General features: G+C 38.5%; 1 protein-coding gene across 2 annotated transcripts in view; it reads right to left on the bottom strand.

Moving 5' to 3' along the window:
* LOC131036690 (AP3-complex subunit beta-A) overlaps positions 1-19,105 on the bottom strand; it is a 229,297-nt gene that overhangs the window by 82,933 nt on the left and 127,259 nt on the right. For both annotated transcript variants that reach the window (XM_057968648.2, XM_057968649.2), the window contains 2 exons: positions 9,862-10,035; positions 8,478-8,819 (listed from right to left, as the gene is read on the bottom strand). In XM_057968648.2, coding sequence (XP_057824631.2) covers positions 8,478-8,819; positions 9,862-10,035 — 516 coding nt within the window. The remainder of the gene's footprint in view (positions 1-8,477; positions 8,820-9,861; positions 10,036-19,105) is intronic.

The raw sequence follows: 19,105 nt of genomic DNA, 5'->3' as shown, positions 1-19,105 counted from the left end.
GCATCCATATATGATAGTTACAGTATTAAAATCTCTTCCAGCATACATGGAAATAATTCCAGAGAAATCTGAACTTAATATTGAGCAGATAACAACATACCCAGTGCAGCAAATGGATGAAGAAATACTCAGATTTATGCATAGGTACCCAAAATGTGAACGACAACAAGAAGAATATTATATCTGGTAAAAAAAATTATTTTTTTTTAATTGTTGTATGAGCCGGAAATGGCTAGAGGACGGCTTGGGCGTCCCCTGCCGTCTCGAGGACGGTCAACGGTCCCCGAGGAAAATGTTGACCGTCCTCGAGTTTTCAGGACGATTTCCGAAAATTTTCGAGGATCGAGGATGGCTGTGAAACGTTTCCAGCCATCCCCAAGTCCTCGAAACCGGGACGGTTTCCGAAATGGGTGCCTTGAAGTTCGAAACACGTTTCCAGATAACATAGTTTATAAAATGTTGTATGCTTATGACTTCTTGGGATTCATTATATATCATGCTTGATTGTTATACTCAGCCATGATAGGGGCAATGAGGGATTACAAGGAGGGGAATGACGATGGGGTGCTCTTCTAGGCACGCCACCTCATGGTGGTGACCGAATGCTCCCATGAGGCCAAGGGGGCACAAGGGATACCGCCTTTGAGTTTAGAAGGGATAGACTTCTAGGGCACCCTATTGTAAATACACCTCAACCCTCTATCATGGTCAAAGAAACGGGACTCGGCCTCGGCTCGGACTCGACAAGGCCAACTCGAACTTGGACTCGGACTCGGGACTCGGCATCAGACTCAGCTCCAAACTCGGCTGGACTCGAGAAAGTGAAAAACTCAAGAAATTTAGAGATTTTTAAAGATTTATAACTTGTTTCAGACACCCTTTATTGAATACACCTTAAAGACACAATAACATCATCAAAATCGGCTCATTTGATTACATACACAAGTATACATCAAGCATAAACGCAAATTGTAGCTGAAGAAAATAACAAACATAGATATATAAATATTGTCAAATGTATACAATATTACAAAACTCATGGAATAAAAAATACATGTCATCATATGATCATCATCAAATGTTTCATACAAATACCAAAGGTAAATACAACTACAAGCCTATGGCTCAAAGGAGCCTGCACAGCAGCACCCTCCGGCCCCGACCCCTTGCGAAGGCGTCTAAGGTAGGTGCAGGATGATTGGACAGCCATGGCCGCTCCCCGTGACACCATGCCATGCTCACCAACATTAGGAACATCCGTGTCACTATCTGCCTCTGAATCTCCAGTCTGTGCTCGTGCTCTCCGCTCCTCCTCTGCCATGGCTACAGTCTCAGCCTCTATATCTACCTGGTCGATCCAATCAGTGTCAGACTCGGAGGTTAAATTTTCCCTACTTCTATCGACGTAGTTTCCCCCCATAATTTTCGACGGGGGTTTGGGGGCAGCACCCCCAAGGTGGGGTCAAGGGCCGTCGCATCCTTATTATTTAATAAAGGCGTTGGGTGTTATTTTTCTATTGGCTAACATGTTGTAACCCTAATTTTTCTCATTCTCAGGCGGAGGTTGTAGTGAACAAAGACGAGACCATTCATTTTAAAAAAACTTTTTAAAATGTTTTATTTTGTCATTTTACTTAAGCTAGGCAGTAGCCGAGTTTGGGGCTCAAGACTCGCCGAGTTTGGCGAGTTTGAGCCAAACTCGTCAACTCGGCGAGTCTGGCGATTTTACTCTCCAGACTCAGACGAGTCCGAGTCCGAGCCCCTAGGACTCGTCGAGCATGACTTGTACTCGGACTCACCGAGTCCGGGCGAGTTTGGGCGAGTCCTGTTTCTCTGTTTAAAATAATAAACATATAATTTATATATTCAATAATAAATGTGGACAATGACTAATAAGAATTACCAAGTCAATTTGTGGGTTGGTTGCGTGCTCTCTTCTTACATAAGGCAGCCAAGTGTTGAATTTGAAAGGAAAGCGAAGGCTATAGCAAATAGAAGAATGTGTTGATGAAACTAATAAAGGATTCTAGCAGTATAACCCACACATAACATGGCAGAGACTATTGATTTGTGATATTGTCCTAACATATGGTAGCGCCCTTTGTTTATGAGAGTCAAAAGATATCGATCCATTTTATGATTATAAAAGAAAACGATGATAAATTAATAATCATCAATCACCATTCTAGGTGGTAGGACCGAAGACCATACAATCGATAATACTTAAAATTAAATCTTCTTTGTTTAGATTGATAGCCGATAAAAAGAAAAATCGTGATTCTTTTCATTACCGTTATGTAAAGAAGTTGATTAAAATGGTTAACAAAAGACATAGTCATTACAACCATTGGGTTGTGTTGTCCCAATTTTTGGATTTTCAAAAATTTGACAACCCCTATGAATTTCTGCTCAAAATGTGTCGTTTTTGTCTCTAAAGCACGTTTTACGAGGTGAAAAAACTCATATTTGTTAATGTCAAAATATGCGGGGGTGTGTTTTCCATTGTTGTCCAAGTTTTGGTTGGTTTTTGCCTTCATTTTCCTAATTTTCTGTGCAATTTCGGGTTTCATAGCAGTCAATGCAAGTAAGAACTTTTTGCTTGAAATTTGTGATTTTAAGGCTCTAAGGCACACTTTTCAAGGTGGAAAGTCTACATTTCTTGATGGTAAATCAATCATGAGTTTATCTTCCATCTCTGTGAAAATTTTGGTTACTTTTGGCCTTACTTTTGGCCATTTATTGTGCAATTTCAAGTTTCAGATTAATCACTGCAAGTAGGAATTTTTTGGTGTAAATGCAAGTTTCTTGTAACTTGCAATGGGGGTTTTAAGACCCGAATTGCAAGTAGTTTTCTTGTAACTTGCAATGGGGGTTCTAAGACCCGAATTGCAAGTAGTTTTCGTGTAACTTGCAATGGGGGTTCTAAGACCCGAATTGCAAGTAAGTTTTTTTGTAACTTGCAATGGGGGTTTTAAGACCCGAATTGCAAGTAGTTTTCTTGTAATTTGCAATGGGGGTTTTAAGACCCAAATTGCAAGTAAGTTTCTTGTAACTTGCAATTGGGGTTTTAAGACCCGAATTGCAAGTAGGTTTCTTGTAACTTCCGATGGGGGTTTTAAGACCTGAATTGTAAGTAGGTTTCTTGTAACTTGCAATAAGAGTTTTAAGACCCAAATTGCAAGTAGGTTTCTTGTAACTTGCAATGGGGGTTTTAAGACCCGAATTGCAAATAAGTCTTTTATAACTTGCAAGTGGGGATCTTTTTGTTGTGATTGCAAGTTAGACTTCAACTTGCAGTCGGGTCTTTAAGACCTGATTGCAAGTGGATTCTTTGCTTTTAAAGATGTTTTTATATTACTTGTTATGATGTCCCTAAAACCACCTGATTGCAAGTGGATTCTTTGCTTTTAAAGATGTTTTTATATTACTTGTTATGATGTCCCTAAAACCCGATTATAACCTCTTGCTCTTGTTATGTGTCATATGCACTCCAAAACCCGAAATTGAGCTTTGGCTCCATTTTTTCAGCCCCTTTTTCTCATCCATGTCAGTCCCGTTTGCACACACGACCTACCAAATCAAAAAATTAAGGCATGAGCCTTATTTTGTAAGCAAATTCCAAGATTGGAGGATGATACAAAGAAAGAACAACAACATGATGGAGCCATACAAGGAGATGGATAAGTGATATGAATGATTGAGAGCATAAAATGCTTTCAAGACAGAGATAAGCTTCTTACTTCAGCCTTGCAAAGAACTTCCCTCCTGAAAAGCCAGTACTACACCAAGCAAGAAGAAGAAGATAAGATTGAAGTTCGCTGGCCAAGGACACAAAGATCATTAAGGATGCAATTCTTTCCGGTTCGAGAGGTCTTCACCAATCCTGAATACTTCAAGGTTTAGCATCCTAAAGCAACATGAAGATCATCACAGACAGAGGATGATTTAATTAGAGTCGTGTCTTCGTACACATAGAATAGTTTCAATTGTGTATTTGTAATTTTGTTTTGACAAGTTACATGTAAAAACAAGTTTTGTAATTGCAAGTGTCTCTTTCACTTTCACTTTTGCAAAATGTAATTACATGTAAAGCAACTACAAGTTGAGTTAGATTAGGATTGTAGTTGGAATAAGTCATGGTGGTTGAGAGAATTGCTCTAGTTAGGATCCTCCCACCTTTTTTTAAAGCTTCCTCTCCTATATATACTGGAGAGGGTCTATCGTATTGGATATCTTTTTGCAAGCAAGTAAATTCTACAGAATTTTGTACTCATAAAGACTTTGGGCTTTATAGTTGTAAATTTTTCTCTTTTGAGTAATATAAAGGAGCATGGGATTTCAAACTTTGTGTTGAAATCTTACTTTGTTCCCATTGTGTCCTTGTGTCATTTTGGAGCATTGCTTTGTGCTTACTTGAAGATTGTAGAAGGCTGCTAAGAAGAGCTTCACCCCAAATACTTTCAAACTTTGTGTTGCAGTTATTGAAGGTGGAATTAGTTTAGTTTATGATTTGAAGCTGAGAAATATTGCAGGACTTTGTGCTTGTAGTGATTCCCATCTGAAGTAGTTTTTAAAGTGCATCATATTTGCAGACTTTGCGCTGCTATACGTTGTACTTTGTTCTTAAATTATCATTATAAAAGGGTAGATAGGATTTTAGATATTCAATACTTTGTACTTGTTATTGTTTTCCTGTCTCAGAGGAGCTGACGAAAGTCTTTGTGCTTTCAGGAAACTTCATTTCCTCTCTCAGTTTTTCTTTACAATTGTTATTACTTTTCTGTGAAGAGAAAAGAATATAGTCTTCCCTGAAAGAAGAGGAAAGATTGATGTCCTGCCCATATTAGATTAAATTAGTTAGTAAATAGGGGGAGCCTTGATAGGATTAACCTAGCCTGCTCAACACTTTCTAAGTTGATGTTGCTCAATTCCACCAACTCACCAAGCCTAGTTGCTTTCTAGGCCCCCAAGTCTCCCTCACTCTCTTCCAGGTCTTGATTCTTGTCCCTATTAGAGTGCTTGCTTCATGTGTATTGGTTAGGAACCCTATCAATTCATTGTACTTCTCAGGTGCTCAATTCCGGCCTCATAGCCTCAACTTGTGAAAATAACCCACAGATGATATAAGGTGTTGCAGAGGTGTAATAGGGTCTTCTAACATGTTATTAGTGCATATGGAGTCCATTGGAGTATTGCAACCTTAAATTTTCCTACCGGTTTCACAATCTTGCCGGTAAAGGGCTACAAGACCGGTTTTCTAGGGCTTGGAGGAAAACAATTCAAAGAACCCTCAAACAAGTTCAACTTTTCTTCAATGATTCACCCATGCCCAATAAATTTTTGTGGTTTTAGGCCCTGGTCTGTCCGTACAAGGTATGAACCCCAAAATGAGGGTTTGTAGGGTTTTTAAGGGCTTAAACCGGCAGTGAGTAGGCAATTTGGGTTTTGCTATTAAATGGATTCTTCAAGACTCCTCCTTGTGCGTGTAAGTCTACCCCAACCTCATGAACTCCTCCAAATTCAGATATGGTGTTCTTTCTTTCACCTCTGCACTCTTCACCACTTTTTCACCTCTTCTTCTCTAGCCGGGTTGCTCCAAGACTCGCCTAGAAAGAGGTGGCAGTCATAACCAAACACTTCTCCATTGCTTGAACCTGCATATTTACACTGTACAGAAGGTTGCCAACCATGTCCCAACTAGTCGTGATGGCAGCACGTGTGGGACTCATGGGGCAACCATATTTACAAGAGAAAGACTAATTACAAGCCAAAACTAGCTACTTGTGAATCAAATCACTTAACAGAAGTAAATGCTAACTACAATGCTTGTAAATGAAAAGCCTACTCCACAATACACAACTAAATCTCAATCCATCATTGGATTCATGGATTCAATCCATTAAACCTTCAAAGAATGTAAAACTTGACCAAAAACAAAGGAAAATGTAGTCCAAAATCATGTATTCTAATTATTGCTTTCAAAATCCAAGTACTCCAACCTTGGTAAACGTGCAAGAGAGGGTTTATATAGCCTTCCCATGTGTGGAGTCCTTCCATGGCGTGGAGAAAGCCCTAGCTTCAACGTGGAACCAATTTCAAGACAAATTGTCATGACAACAAAAAGTTGTCATGACAACTTTTTGCAACATTGTGTTTTTTACAGTTTTTTATCTCTCCAACCTAAGAGACCTATTCCCAGTCATCACATATGACTTTTCAAACCTCCCTAAGTCCTATTTAACCCTCTCTAAGGCTAGTGTCAACATTTGACACTTTTGACCAACAAAAAGGCCAATAACTGCTCAAACACACTATTCACACAAAAATGCAAACCTAGGTAAGGTAAAATGAACTCCACCTAGGCCTACATTGACCAATCACACACTCTTGGACCCTCCTGAGTCCTTATTCCCTACTGACTTGGCTAAGGTCAGTACAAGCCAAAATTTGCAAAAACCAAGAAACTAATTCCTAGGTGCTCCTGCACCAAGCCTTCCCTAAATTGGGAGAGTATCATACTCACACACTGTGGCTGAAACCACAATATTGCACATCTCTCTAGGTGTACAAAATTTTCAACCAACAGGTTGTAGGGATGCAAACCTTTCATGAAAAGCCACGTAAAAGCTGTATAAGGAAAATCTTGAAGTGTAGAATGTGGGGTGTGCAGGTAGTATCTGTAACCATTGGATGGATGGGAAATCATTGTATATAGTCTATGATAATAAAAGGGGGTCAGGTGGCATCACTGATGAGCACCATCAATCACATCAGATCAGAACTGTTATTAAATTACAGGCAGTAACATCCTTGTTCTTGGTGGTATGCATGGGGACGTGCTTAATATGCATGCTTAATTTATGAAGCACGGTAATGTTCTTACATAGAATTTAATAATAATAGAATAATAGAATAAATAGAATTATTATAATATCTTATAAGAATAGGTAATTGATAAATATATAACTAATAGACATATAAATGATTTACAATATAATATAGTTCATTTATGTTAAAGCTTATATATAAATATATAATGTCTTAATCAGACACAAATTAAAATAATAGATTGTAAATCCGAAAGAGCTAATTAGATAATAAACAGTAAGAAGAATTATGAATGACAAAATTAATTACCTAGTATAGGGGATGAACAATTTAATAATTGATAATCCGATTACACTATGGAATATCCCTGATTTGGTTCATGGTTAAGATGGATTTACTTCCTAATCAATCTAGTTTAAGTCATGAGAATATGGAAATAGATTAATATGGTTAAATCGGGTCTAAACTTAGTAGGGGACATTACACTATATAAAAATAGGGAAAATTAAAACATATAGGGAAATTTAAAATATTCATATGAAAACATGGATAAAGCATGCACATATACATTATAAAACCTTAACATATAAGAACTAGCAGGGTTCTTATGCCAAATTTGTGTTAGATTAAGGGTCAAAGTCAGATTGCTTATAGAATTCATTGTCAAAATTCACTGTCAATATGCAAAATTTATGGGGACGTCCCTTAGGAGTCCCCTATCCTTAGGAGGTCTTGGGATGGGGACGCCTAAAAAAAAAACCGAGGACGCGTCCCCGAGTAATGTAGGATTTAAGTTAATGTTCCTCTATTCCATTTCTTGTTTTACTTGGAAATAGTGATTTAGGGCTAAATTAGGGCATTCACAAATAGGGGACATTACACTTTCCCCTCACTAGACTACTAGCTTTGGCTAATAGGTCCATTCTTCCATTTGTGTCTCATTTTTCATACCTAATAATGATATTCTAGACATGCTCTAAATAATATAAAATTTAAAAAATTATATGTTTAATTTACCATCTTTTTGTTGAGCAGGGCTTATGTTGAAATCGTATCATGTGTTTCTTACACCAGTGATGATTTAAGGATTATCTAAGAATCCCCTTCTATGAAGAGTCAAGAAACATTGTATTCTTTTGCTAGTTGCATTACTTTGTGCAAAGCCTGTAGCTCAACAAAATTATTTGTTTGGAACCCAATGCATTGTTCATAGTAGAGAAGGGTTTAAGGACCGTGTTATGAATGATTCTACCAATCACTACAGTTCCATGAGGAATTTTTTAAAAGGACCATTGTTACGCACATCAAGTAAAAACATTTGAATTTTGAATGCAATTCCTTCATTAGAAATAACCAACTTATTGCAGAGACTAAAAGGTAGATCTGTTCAATAACTAAATTTCTGTTAATCATCAAACAAACCTTATTAGAATATATAATATGGAGTGCACATTTGGAGAAAAAACTGTATGTTTCATTCTATATGTGTGTTAAGACTCAAAACCATAGATACAATCAATGTTTTTATGGAAGCTGTTAAAATATACAAAAGGGATGTACCATGATTGAAGACTTACGACAGCAGCATTGAAATTGTTTCATCAAATGACCAACTCTTAATATTAGTACCTAAAAGTCAAACATCAAACCTTTTCCAATTCATCTGGATTCTGTTGTAGGATTGTTTTGATAGCCAAAATCGTTTGTGTCAAAACAGATGCCTCACTATCATCTTTATCACCATCAGTCAGCATAAAATCAGCTCGGAAAAGATGTGCTGCCTTAATTCCAGGAAACTTCTCTTTCATAGATTCACCCGTTTTTTCACTAGCCAGAGAATGGCTTCCCTCCAGAGATACAGAACTTTTCCTAACTAATGCCAGAAGTCCTTTCAAACAGGTCAAAGCTACAGTTGGGAGTCTTTTGGCACATTTTCCAATTGCAGCAACCGCATCTGCCGCAAACTTTCTATCTGGATCTCTAACATAATCCTGTAGGCAAATTTGTTTATCATATATAGATCAGTAATTTTCTCTCAAAACATTTCTACATATCATAGTGTATTATCTTCTATAAAATTAAACTAAACAGTTTAAACCAAAAAATCTGAACTGCCATCCTACAGTCACATTGGAGCAGACTAGAGTATAATTTGTATGAGGACAATCAAAGGGTCAAATTAAAAGTAAATCAAACTTTAAGCTTGGTTGAAAATGTCCTGATTAATATAAGGAAAATATTTGACTTGTAAAAAACCTCACCCATAGCTATTTTATTGATCGGAAAAAAATCAACTTTAAAATATCCAAATATACAAAGCCACAAACTAAAAGCTAGTGGTAAATGCCTATATCCCCCAACCCAAAAATTTGTTCAAAATAGTTAGGCAATTCTTCATGCATTTGAGAGGAAAATGATGCGTAAAAGTTGTGGAACAAAAATAATCCATCAAAACAAAATTTGGTCAAGCCAAGGCAGACACTAATTTAGTGTGTGAGACCCATGTTGTAGAAGACCACAAGAGGACTTCTTCCCAATATACATTGTTCAAATGTTATATCCCTATCTTTTGACCTATTACATAGCTGGAGAGTAATCTGATGGTAACCCTTGCCAATTCACATTCACTCCAAGTACTATCAATTGTCAGTTATTTATCTCATCCTACAGTGTAGTATTTGAGATAGAATAATAATAGGGTATAAGTTGCAGCAAGGACACATTTTATCCGAGATTGGCTTCATGGTAGGCTGCCATTATCATTATCTCGGGTGCCCCTGATTGCTAGACAACAATTTCATGGAAAATGAACAATTATCTGTGTCAAGAAAATATTGATAGTTATCATACGCCTTAGCACCTTAACAGTTAGACAACACACTAGCCTTCTGGTTAGTAAAGACTCAAAACAATCTAAATAGCAGTTTAATAAATAGTACAGAATTAAATTCCTCACTGCACATATAAGACAATCTCGACATTCTACCAGGAAGAAAATTTTTATAATTGAGGACTTCCATGTGGCCCTATTACCTGTAATTCTTGCAATATTGTATGAATAGATGACTCCGTTGCAACAATAGACAGTATTTCCAGCTTTATTGCTCGCATATGGTATGTATCAGAAGAGCGTATAAAAAAATCTTCGAAGTTTTGTTCAAATAGTGATGGCATTTCTCCCACAAATGTAGCTAGATTTGCTAGTACCTGCAAATAAAAATTATGAATCAATGATCAAAAGACACTAAAATAGGAAATGCTTTGTAGGAAGAATGAACAATGAAACGAAAATAATGTTCCTGGAAGCTACACGTTGCACAACAGTTCACCAGATCGTTACCAAACACAAAAGTATTGCAGTCAGTCCTGAGAAAAAGAATAGTCCATGCACAAACTTTGAGATAAGCAAGGATAATGACTGCAGAATAACAACTGCAGAATGTCTATATTGATCCAGTTAAATAAATTCCCCCTTCTTCTCTCACTCTCAATTTTAAGAATTTTATTTTTTTTATCAGTGACATGCTTTCCTTGCTATCTGTACTTCAGAAATGAAACTTCTAAAGAGGGTTTTACAACAATATACAACCAGAAACAATGTGCATATTTGTGGTTTCCTTTCGTACATCTTAAGGATAAGGAAACACTTCAATTCCATAGCCTTGGTTCCCTCCCACTGATTTAATAAGTAGACAAGACAAGAGACAGAATCTCAGGAACTCTTCAAAAGCAATTCACGTCTTAAATACAAAGTCACAGCAGGGAGATAAATAAATAAGTATGGGATACCACTGATTTGTTTTTGTACATGGATCACAGCTGGATGAACTTCAAACTAGATCCCACCTCACATTAACATTATAGTGACGGCAATATGCAGCAGATCACTAGGTACAAACATGTTTTTCCCTGCCCACCGATCTTGGGTTGACACCTCAATTTGTCTTATGCTGCAGCTGGCAAGTCATCATTCCGCATTAACCTAAATTAACCAGGCCATACAATAAGTGACAACCACCACATCAGACATTGCTTAACTTTTGTGTCATCAAATTCACAGAAAGTGATGCTACATTTACAGTTTTATCCTTGATGAACCGAAGAGTTTGCATGGAGAACACACCAATTAGCAAAGGTATTTGTCTGATTGCCTGCCTATTATATTGTAGCTGCAATAGAAATGCAAAAACAAATGTGGAAGCATCAAGCTGTTAGAAGGTTGTTTTTGTCATTGATGTCAAGTTCCCAAATCTTCAGATATTTGAACGACCTGTAAATAAGTTGGTCCTGAAAAAGTACAATATTATGCACACAAAAGTAATGTTCAGATTACTAACATTTACATTTGAATGCACACAAAAGTAATGTTCAGATATTACCATGAATCTGTAACGATATACTGTTCATGGTTGGAGAATCATTGTGTTTCAGAAGACAGTGCGTTGTGAACTCTAAATCAATTATTATCACTGCAAATGACGCATTGTGAACCTTCATCAAAATAATTTATTATCTCCACAAATGAACAAACATAGGTTATGATATAATGCTGTTGTTGGTTAAGAAAAGTGACACATTGACAATGCATTGATAAAAATTTTATTTATGAGTTTGTATTGACAGGGGTGTTGGAGATTACAAACAGTTTTCAGGCTATAGATATCTTGTTTTTTGCAGATTGTTAAGGTCGAAGATGTTCAAAGTATATCATGAGATTAAAATTTAATTTGTGATAATCTGATTATACATGTTCAATACTGTGACTGTTATGATTCAGATCAAGAAAACTGATAAGTTGTTTAAGTCTTATATTTGATGCTTTAAAGGATTTCTGAGTTGGTGCTCAGATTGTTGAATTGTGATTGTGAATGAATTGGTGCTCATATAAGGGCTTTGGTGATATTTGGGGTTGGTGCCCTAAATATTGTAAACTCTTAAATCGTGAGGCTGGATTAGGACAGTAGATCCTAGCAGCGTTTCTCACTGTGGTTTTTCCCATTCTGGGTTTCCACGTATTTCTTGTGCATTGATCTCGTTGTGTGATTTGCTCTCTTATCATTCTTTCAATTCTGTTTATGCCTATCAAAGTTTAAATTGCTTGAAGATTAAAAGTTTATATCTTCTATTGATTCACCCCCCCTCCACAGCACCACGTCTCAGTAGAAGAATTGTCTTCTACACAAGCAACATTATGCATTCAAAGAGAACAAGGGATAAATATAGCTCTTCTATTCATCACAAATAGAATATTATACATGCATACAATGCTTAACTTAGAAACCAAAACTGAATTCTCATTAGTGACTACAAAGATGGTTTGTATGGCAATGATCATGTATTACTGTTGTCATTTTATGACACCCTTGGTCCATCAGTAAGAACCGATTAGAGATACGATCCATGGACCAGCACTGCCCTAGTTGATCAAGGAGAAAAGCAGAAGAATTATGAGGTGAAAAGTGTTGTCTTGTCTGGAGGAAGTTCCTTCCTTAGCCTTTTCTCTCTTCCCTGAAACTCTGGAACCCCGAGGTTCAGAAGTTCCTTTTCCTTGCCTTCTTCAGAACCCCGAGGTTCCGAAGTTCCCTCTTCTTCTTCCCTTCCCGGAACCCCGAGGTTCCGAAGTTCCTTCCTTAGCCTTCCCTTTCTTCTCTCCGGAATTCCGAAACCCCGATGTTCCGAAGTTCCTCCCCTTGGCCTTTTCCTTTCTCAAAACCACGAGGTTTTGAAGTTCCTTTCGGGTTCCTTCCTTGTCTTCCCCACTTCGGGAACCCGGGTTTCCAAAGTCCTCGGACTTCTTTCCGGCTTGCAACACTTCCGGATGGCGTGATCAAAACTCAAAGCTTTAAATGTTCCGACGACTTTCGTGACTTGTGCACCTTCTTTGTGGAGCCACAGGAGTGCATTTAATGTTTTTGGCAGGATTTGCATCAAGAGAGGTACAGGGCCATGCTTCGTTGTGGCAACTTACGTCATGTCATTCGAAGGTCAGTCAATCCACCCTTCTCAGGGTTGCATTTTCAGGGTATGGCTAGGTTGCTTGCATGTATAGAAGTCAAGTGCATGCACTTCCCTGAACACACAGGGGTCATGATCACTCTTGTAACCAATTTTCTATATAAAGGTTGTTAAGCCTCATTGAAAAGGGTTCTCTACCTACGGGCTTGAGATATTCTATGCTCTTTCACTTCTCTTGTATTTATCTTGCATTTATGCAACTGTAAGTTTGGCCATTGGCCTTATAATGAATTGAAATCACCATTCTTGCCTTCCTTCAACTTAAGTATGATGTGTATGTTTCCTTACCTTCATCATAGGTGTATGTTTTGTGGCTCTTCTCTCGTATATGTTGTGTTAATTTATTTCTGAGTGTGACTTGTGGGAAACCTTCTCCCCTCTTGACATTCAGCGAATTCTCACCTCCATACATGCATTGGGGTCACTCATACAACTGAAGTTTGTGCATCTCCTGGGTATTTCAATTGATTCTTTGTGTCATTTCGGGTAGGGAAAGAAACAATCTCTTCTTGGTGCATCACCTCTTTTTATTTTAAGCATTTCTCTTTTCTCTTTTCCTCTGCAAGTTGTTAGGATAGGCTTAGGAGTAAGTTTTGAAGTGTTGAGTTGGTTCAACACCTGCACTTGGATTGAGAAGGAAATCGGCCTTCTCCGTAGATTCAACCCCCTTGTGCAAGGTCCCACACTTTGGGGTTGTTTCCATGTTTCACAAGCTTGCTGAGTTGATAGCTCAGCAAGGGTGCAAGCTTTTGTGATAACAATTACATAAAATGAATTTTGTATAGGGTATAAACTGATAGTAATCAAGTGTAATAGAACCAGAGAATCTTCAATTGGTTTCGTAACAGTTCAGTTCCAAAAACCAATGATGTTCCAAATATTTCAGTTGTCCAAACCTTTTCTTGAGGTAGAAGATGGTCAGTTACATAAACCATGTACTATATACTATTGACGTTCCAAATATTTCAGTTGTCCAAACCTTTTCTTGAAGTAGAAGATGGTCAGTTACAGAAATCATGTACTATGTTGATGTCCCATCTCATGCATGTGGAGCCTGCTACAATGATGTGAACTTAATGTTACTCACAGGTATTGGAAAGCTTACAAGCCACAAAGTACTAGTAGTAATACCTTGCAGGTCTCCCGAGAAGTTTTCTTTAAGCTTCCAATCCAACCCATGTGTGCTCACATCACTCTTACTCATCACTCACATGCCAAAAAAAAAACTCCATACAGTGCTCCGAGTATATTGCCTTCTTTGTTTGTAATCTAGTGATCACTAGAACCTCCATGTTTGGTTCCTCCACGGCTAGCATATTCAATCCTTTCTGCTTCGGGTAGTCGACATCTTTGTGGTTCTCGGGTCCACACCACTTGCATAACATACCTAAGTTATTTTGACCGCTTTGGCATTCTCAAGCAAAGTGACCCCATTCATTGCATTTCCAACACTAGATCATCGATCCCCCCTTCGCATTGTACTAGATTCTACTTCTTGGGCTACTATTGTTATTATTATTATTGTAGCAGTTATTATTTCCTTGCCTGTTGTAGTATCTGCCAGGCGATGTTTTGGTAGTGTGGTTGATGGGGTTGCTTACTCCCCTTGAGCAAAGAGCACTTGTGTGATTCTTGTTTTTAGGTTGTATAGGCATTCCTTGATGGAATGTCCCAATTTTCGATAGTTGTCACAAAACAATTTCTTCGAACAGGTCATTTTTGTGCAACCTATTTTACAATCGGTGCACCACATTTCTTTGTTGTCCTTGGGACTTGTTGATGTGTTTTTCATGCACATGCGAACACAGAATAAAATACCTAAAGGTACCCTATCCTCTCTTGAGCAAAGTTTCCCGACTGCTGAAGATCTCGCCGAAGGATCAGTCGAGGCAACTCCAAGGTTCTTGTATGTAGGATCTCTACTCGTGGATAAGCTCTCTGCGATACGATGTGATTTTGCTGGAATCACAAGGGGACTTACACTTGATGACTGAACGTCTGATTTGCTTTGAATATTGCTGGAACATAGGATTTCACTAGTCTAGATTTTGAAAAAAAAGGAAAAGGAAGAGGGCAAGGAAAGGATCTAATTTTGACGCTAAGAATGTAGGAGCAATGAATAACCTTTGATGAAATTCTAACTAAGTCTTGTTTTAACATCCCAAGACCATCTCCACAAGGTTAGTGCGATCTTCGGAGGAAAACTTTATGATGTTCAGATCATCGCTACAAGCATAGACACCATCAGGCTGATGCATATCAGTGAAGAAGCGACAATTGAAGTTAAGCTTAAACTGAGTGATTCCAGTTGACTACACAAGGCAAGTCTGCAATCAACAAACTGCTAGTAGTATGGATATACGAATTTCACCATCAATCAAACACATTTCTTCCACTCATCTAATAACATGAAATCAAATCTGAGAAGTATAGAGACCATGCAAATTGTTGAATCAACCCATAGATTTCACCATTTCTTCAATGAAGTTTTACAAGTCTTTTACAACAACATCTTGGCAACAATCTTTGCCTTCTCTTTCTATTCTACTCTAATTGCTATTCTATCAACTGACTATTCACCTTCTAACTACTGACTAACTATTATTCCTTTACAAATGAGGAGCCAGGGCCTATATAGCACTCACAATACAATTCAATGGCCCAAATCAATTTGAGATCAATGGCCGAGATTTTACAATAAAAACCCTAATTAGGGTTTGTTACAACGAACTCAATTCTGGCCAATGAAATAATTGCATTATTTGGACACATGTCTTCTCTGGAATATTCGACCAATGGATAACCGAGGTAGGTACATCAAAGTTTGTGTCATCTTTGATGAGTCAGGTACATTGAATCTGGACATGCTGAGGTGGACCAATCCAACTGGAGGAGTGATGACTGGGACGCCACCTTGTCTGACACTTGCAACTTGGTTGATGTTCAATTTGATGATGTTGAGAAGCTAACTTTAATTAACTCTTCTGAGACTATCTGCTTCTCCAATGGACCCTTGCTTTAACCTCCTTTGTCTTTGATGTGCAGGATGGATGGTGTATCTTTCCTTCAAATGCTGGACTGGAGGAGGTCGTCCCTGCTGATGTTGGACTGGAGGAGGTCGTCCCTACTGATGTTGGACTGGAGGAGGCCGTCCTTGCCCTGGCCTGGTCTTCTTTCACCTGCAAGACAAACCATAAAATGATTAAGGACACATAATATATTTATTCTAACATAGCATTTTATACCTTAAATCATCAACAAGAAGACATCAAAATGAAGTTTGCTCAAGGTTCTCCCCTGGGACAAGCTCCATAAGAATTTCGCCTTGGACCCTCTGGAAGGGTCAGGAGCGAATTTTGCATTCCTGGCCAATTTAGACCTCTTTTCAACATTACCTCACAATTAGCTCCTCGCCTGGCCCAAACAAGGTGAAAAATAGTAGTTGCAAAGGATTTTGCCCTGGACCCTCTGGAAGGGTCAGGAGCGAATTTTGCACCTTTGGACAAATTCCATCATGTCTCTACTCCAAAATGCCTTCCAAGGCAAGCATGCGCTATCCTTCTCCTCACCAAAGGCTGGGAATCCACAACTTGACCTTCCTCATGGGCAAACTAGGTGATTTTGGGAATTTTGCTCCGGACCCTCTGGAAGGTTCAGGAGTGAAATTCCTTCTTTAGGCTTCATTTTACACTTCCTTCACCTCAATTCATCTTGCAATGCTTAAATAACCTCCCTCCAATCTTTTCATGCCTTAGGAATCAAAATCTTGCCTCGACACAAAGGGGAAATAGTGATTTTGATGAATTTTGCTCTGGACCCTCTGGAAGGGTCAGGAGCGAAATTCACTCTTTGCTTGCCTATTCACACCCAATTTCACTTTCTTCACTTCACTTCATCTGGACTCCCTCACATTGAACCCATTTCCCAACTTGCCAATATTGGTTTGATCTTCACAAGGCCTAAAAGGTCAAATTCACTCAAAAACCTAGCCAGGGACAGGACCTATCTAGAATTTCACTCTGGACCCTTTGGAAGGATCAGGAGTGAAATTCTCATTTTAGCTCAAAATTCACACTTTTTTCAATGCTTTCAAACATTTCCAAAGGACAAACATGTCCATTCTTCCTTTCAAGATACCTTGCAAATCAAAATTTGGTCAAACAAGGAAGGGAATGAGGTCTAAGAAGATTTTCGCTCTAGACCCTTTGGAAGGGTCAGGAGCGAAAATCATGATTTGGGCTTGTTTGTTCAATTTTCATACTTTCAATCTCATTTGGGAGCAAACATAGATCATTCTTCATCTAAGGAGAAAGGTTTCAAGCTAAAACAAGGGAGCAAATGAAGTATATAATGAATTTCGCTATGGACCCTTTGGAAGGGTCAGGAGTGAAATTCATCTCCTAGGCAAAAACTTGATTTTCTAAAGCATCCCACTCCCTCTCAGGGCAAGAACATACTAATTCCTCCTTCATCATGCCGACGCCTAGCCAAAACAAGGGAGAAAACAAGAGATACAAGGATTTTCGCTCTGGACCCTTTGGAAGGGTCAGGAGCGAAAATCATGTTTTGACCTTGATTCTTGATTTTTCAAACTCTAATCTTCCTTGGGAGGCAAACATAGACTACTTTCCTTTCATTTCCACCTTGGTCCTGACTTTGGTTAAAAGAAAAATGAGTGTTTTCAAGAATTTCACTTTGGACCCTTTGGAAGGGTCAGGAGCGAAATTCCTAATCTTGGCCAAAATCCTTCACATTTTCACATCCCATCACCTCAAAACTAGAACGTTGGTCTAAACAAGGGAGAAAATGAGGTTTTCAAGAATTTCGCTTTGGACCCTTTGGAAGGGTCAGGAGCGAAATTCCTACTTTAGGCTAATTTCAATCATTTTGTCACCTCAAATCTCCTCTCAAAGACAAATGCGCATCAAAACCTTCCCATCACGCCCTAGAAGTCAACAAACTTGGTCATGTCAAAGAGCAAAGTGGAGAAAAATGAATTTCGCTCTAGACCCTTTGGAAGGGTCAGGAGCGAAAATCATCCTTGGGCTCAATTCCTGACTTCATTTTCACATTTCCTCATTCAAACAAGTGTTTTTACCTTCATTCAAGCCTAGGAATGCGTTAGTTCTAGGTTTTGGTCAAAGTAGAATGTCTTGTGGAGAATTTCGCTCTGGACCCTTTTGAAGGGTCAGGAGCGAAATTCGCCAAAAGGGTCCAAAGCGAATTTCGCTCTGGACCCTTTGGAAGGGTCCGGAGCGAAATTTGACATTTTGGTCTCTCCGTCAGGATCATTTTATGGAATATAACATTTAAGTATAAGTGACATTTCCTTATATCTTTCTTCTTTCTTATACTTTAAGTTATATTCCATCTATACTGTCAGGATGTTTGAGAGTGGTTTCGAACCTCCAGGAGTTATATTGCAAAATCTAGTTTTTGGAGGATTCTTCAATTTTCCAAACTTAGTCAAATTTCAGGATCAGGACATTCCAGACTTAGCCAAATTTCAAGATCAGGACATTCCAGACTTCATCACTCACCAACTTGACCTAGCTCGGACCTCCAAGAATGATACTCACTCACCAAGCAAGACACAATTAGCAACAAGAGCAAAACCAGGCCCTAAGGAAGACTTTCAAAGAAACCCTAATTCTGGGGCCCCAAAGACTCACCTCGCCTCAAGCAGAGCCTGCCATCCTAGTGATCCCCCTTGCGACACTCGAAAAGAAAAGGCTAACAGACAAAACCATAGAAACCCAGAAAAACAAACCCTAGAAAGTAAAAAGCAGGGGTCCCCATTTGCAATGAGGCGATGTGTGAATACGTCACAACAGGACTCTCTTTCTCGGCCTTCAACTCCATCATGCATAGCATGTCCTGTCTCAAGTCTTCTCCTGTCTTTGACTCATCGTCACTATTGTTGTCCTTTGTACTCTCGTCACTGCTTGCTTTCAACTTTCCCCATGATGTTTTACTTTCACTTTCAATGTCCATTGCCCGATTGTAAGCATCAACATACGAGGACAAAGGTACTACTTTCATTTTCTTCCTCAGAAAGGGAATCAGTCCCTCAATGAACCATCTTTTCATCAACTCGTCAATTGGTTGGTTCTCCATCTTACCCAACAACTCCTTGAGCCTATGATTGTAAGATCGCACATTCTCATGTATCCCCTATTTGGTGTTATAAATTTCAACAACAATCTCATTATCATCCCTTAAGAGTTTAAATTCTTCCTAGAATGCCTTCTTCAACCTATCT

Source organism: Cryptomeria japonica, chromosome 1 (assembly GCF_030272615.1).
Source record: "Cryptomeria japonica chromosome 1, Sugi_1.0, whole genome shotgun sequence".
NCBI lineage: Eukaryota > Viridiplantae > Streptophyta > Pinopsida > Cupressales > Cupressaceae > Cryptomeria > Cryptomeria japonica.
The sequence above is the reverse complement of the archived record's forward strand: the minus strand, read 5'-3'. Positions and strand labels throughout refer to the sequence as shown.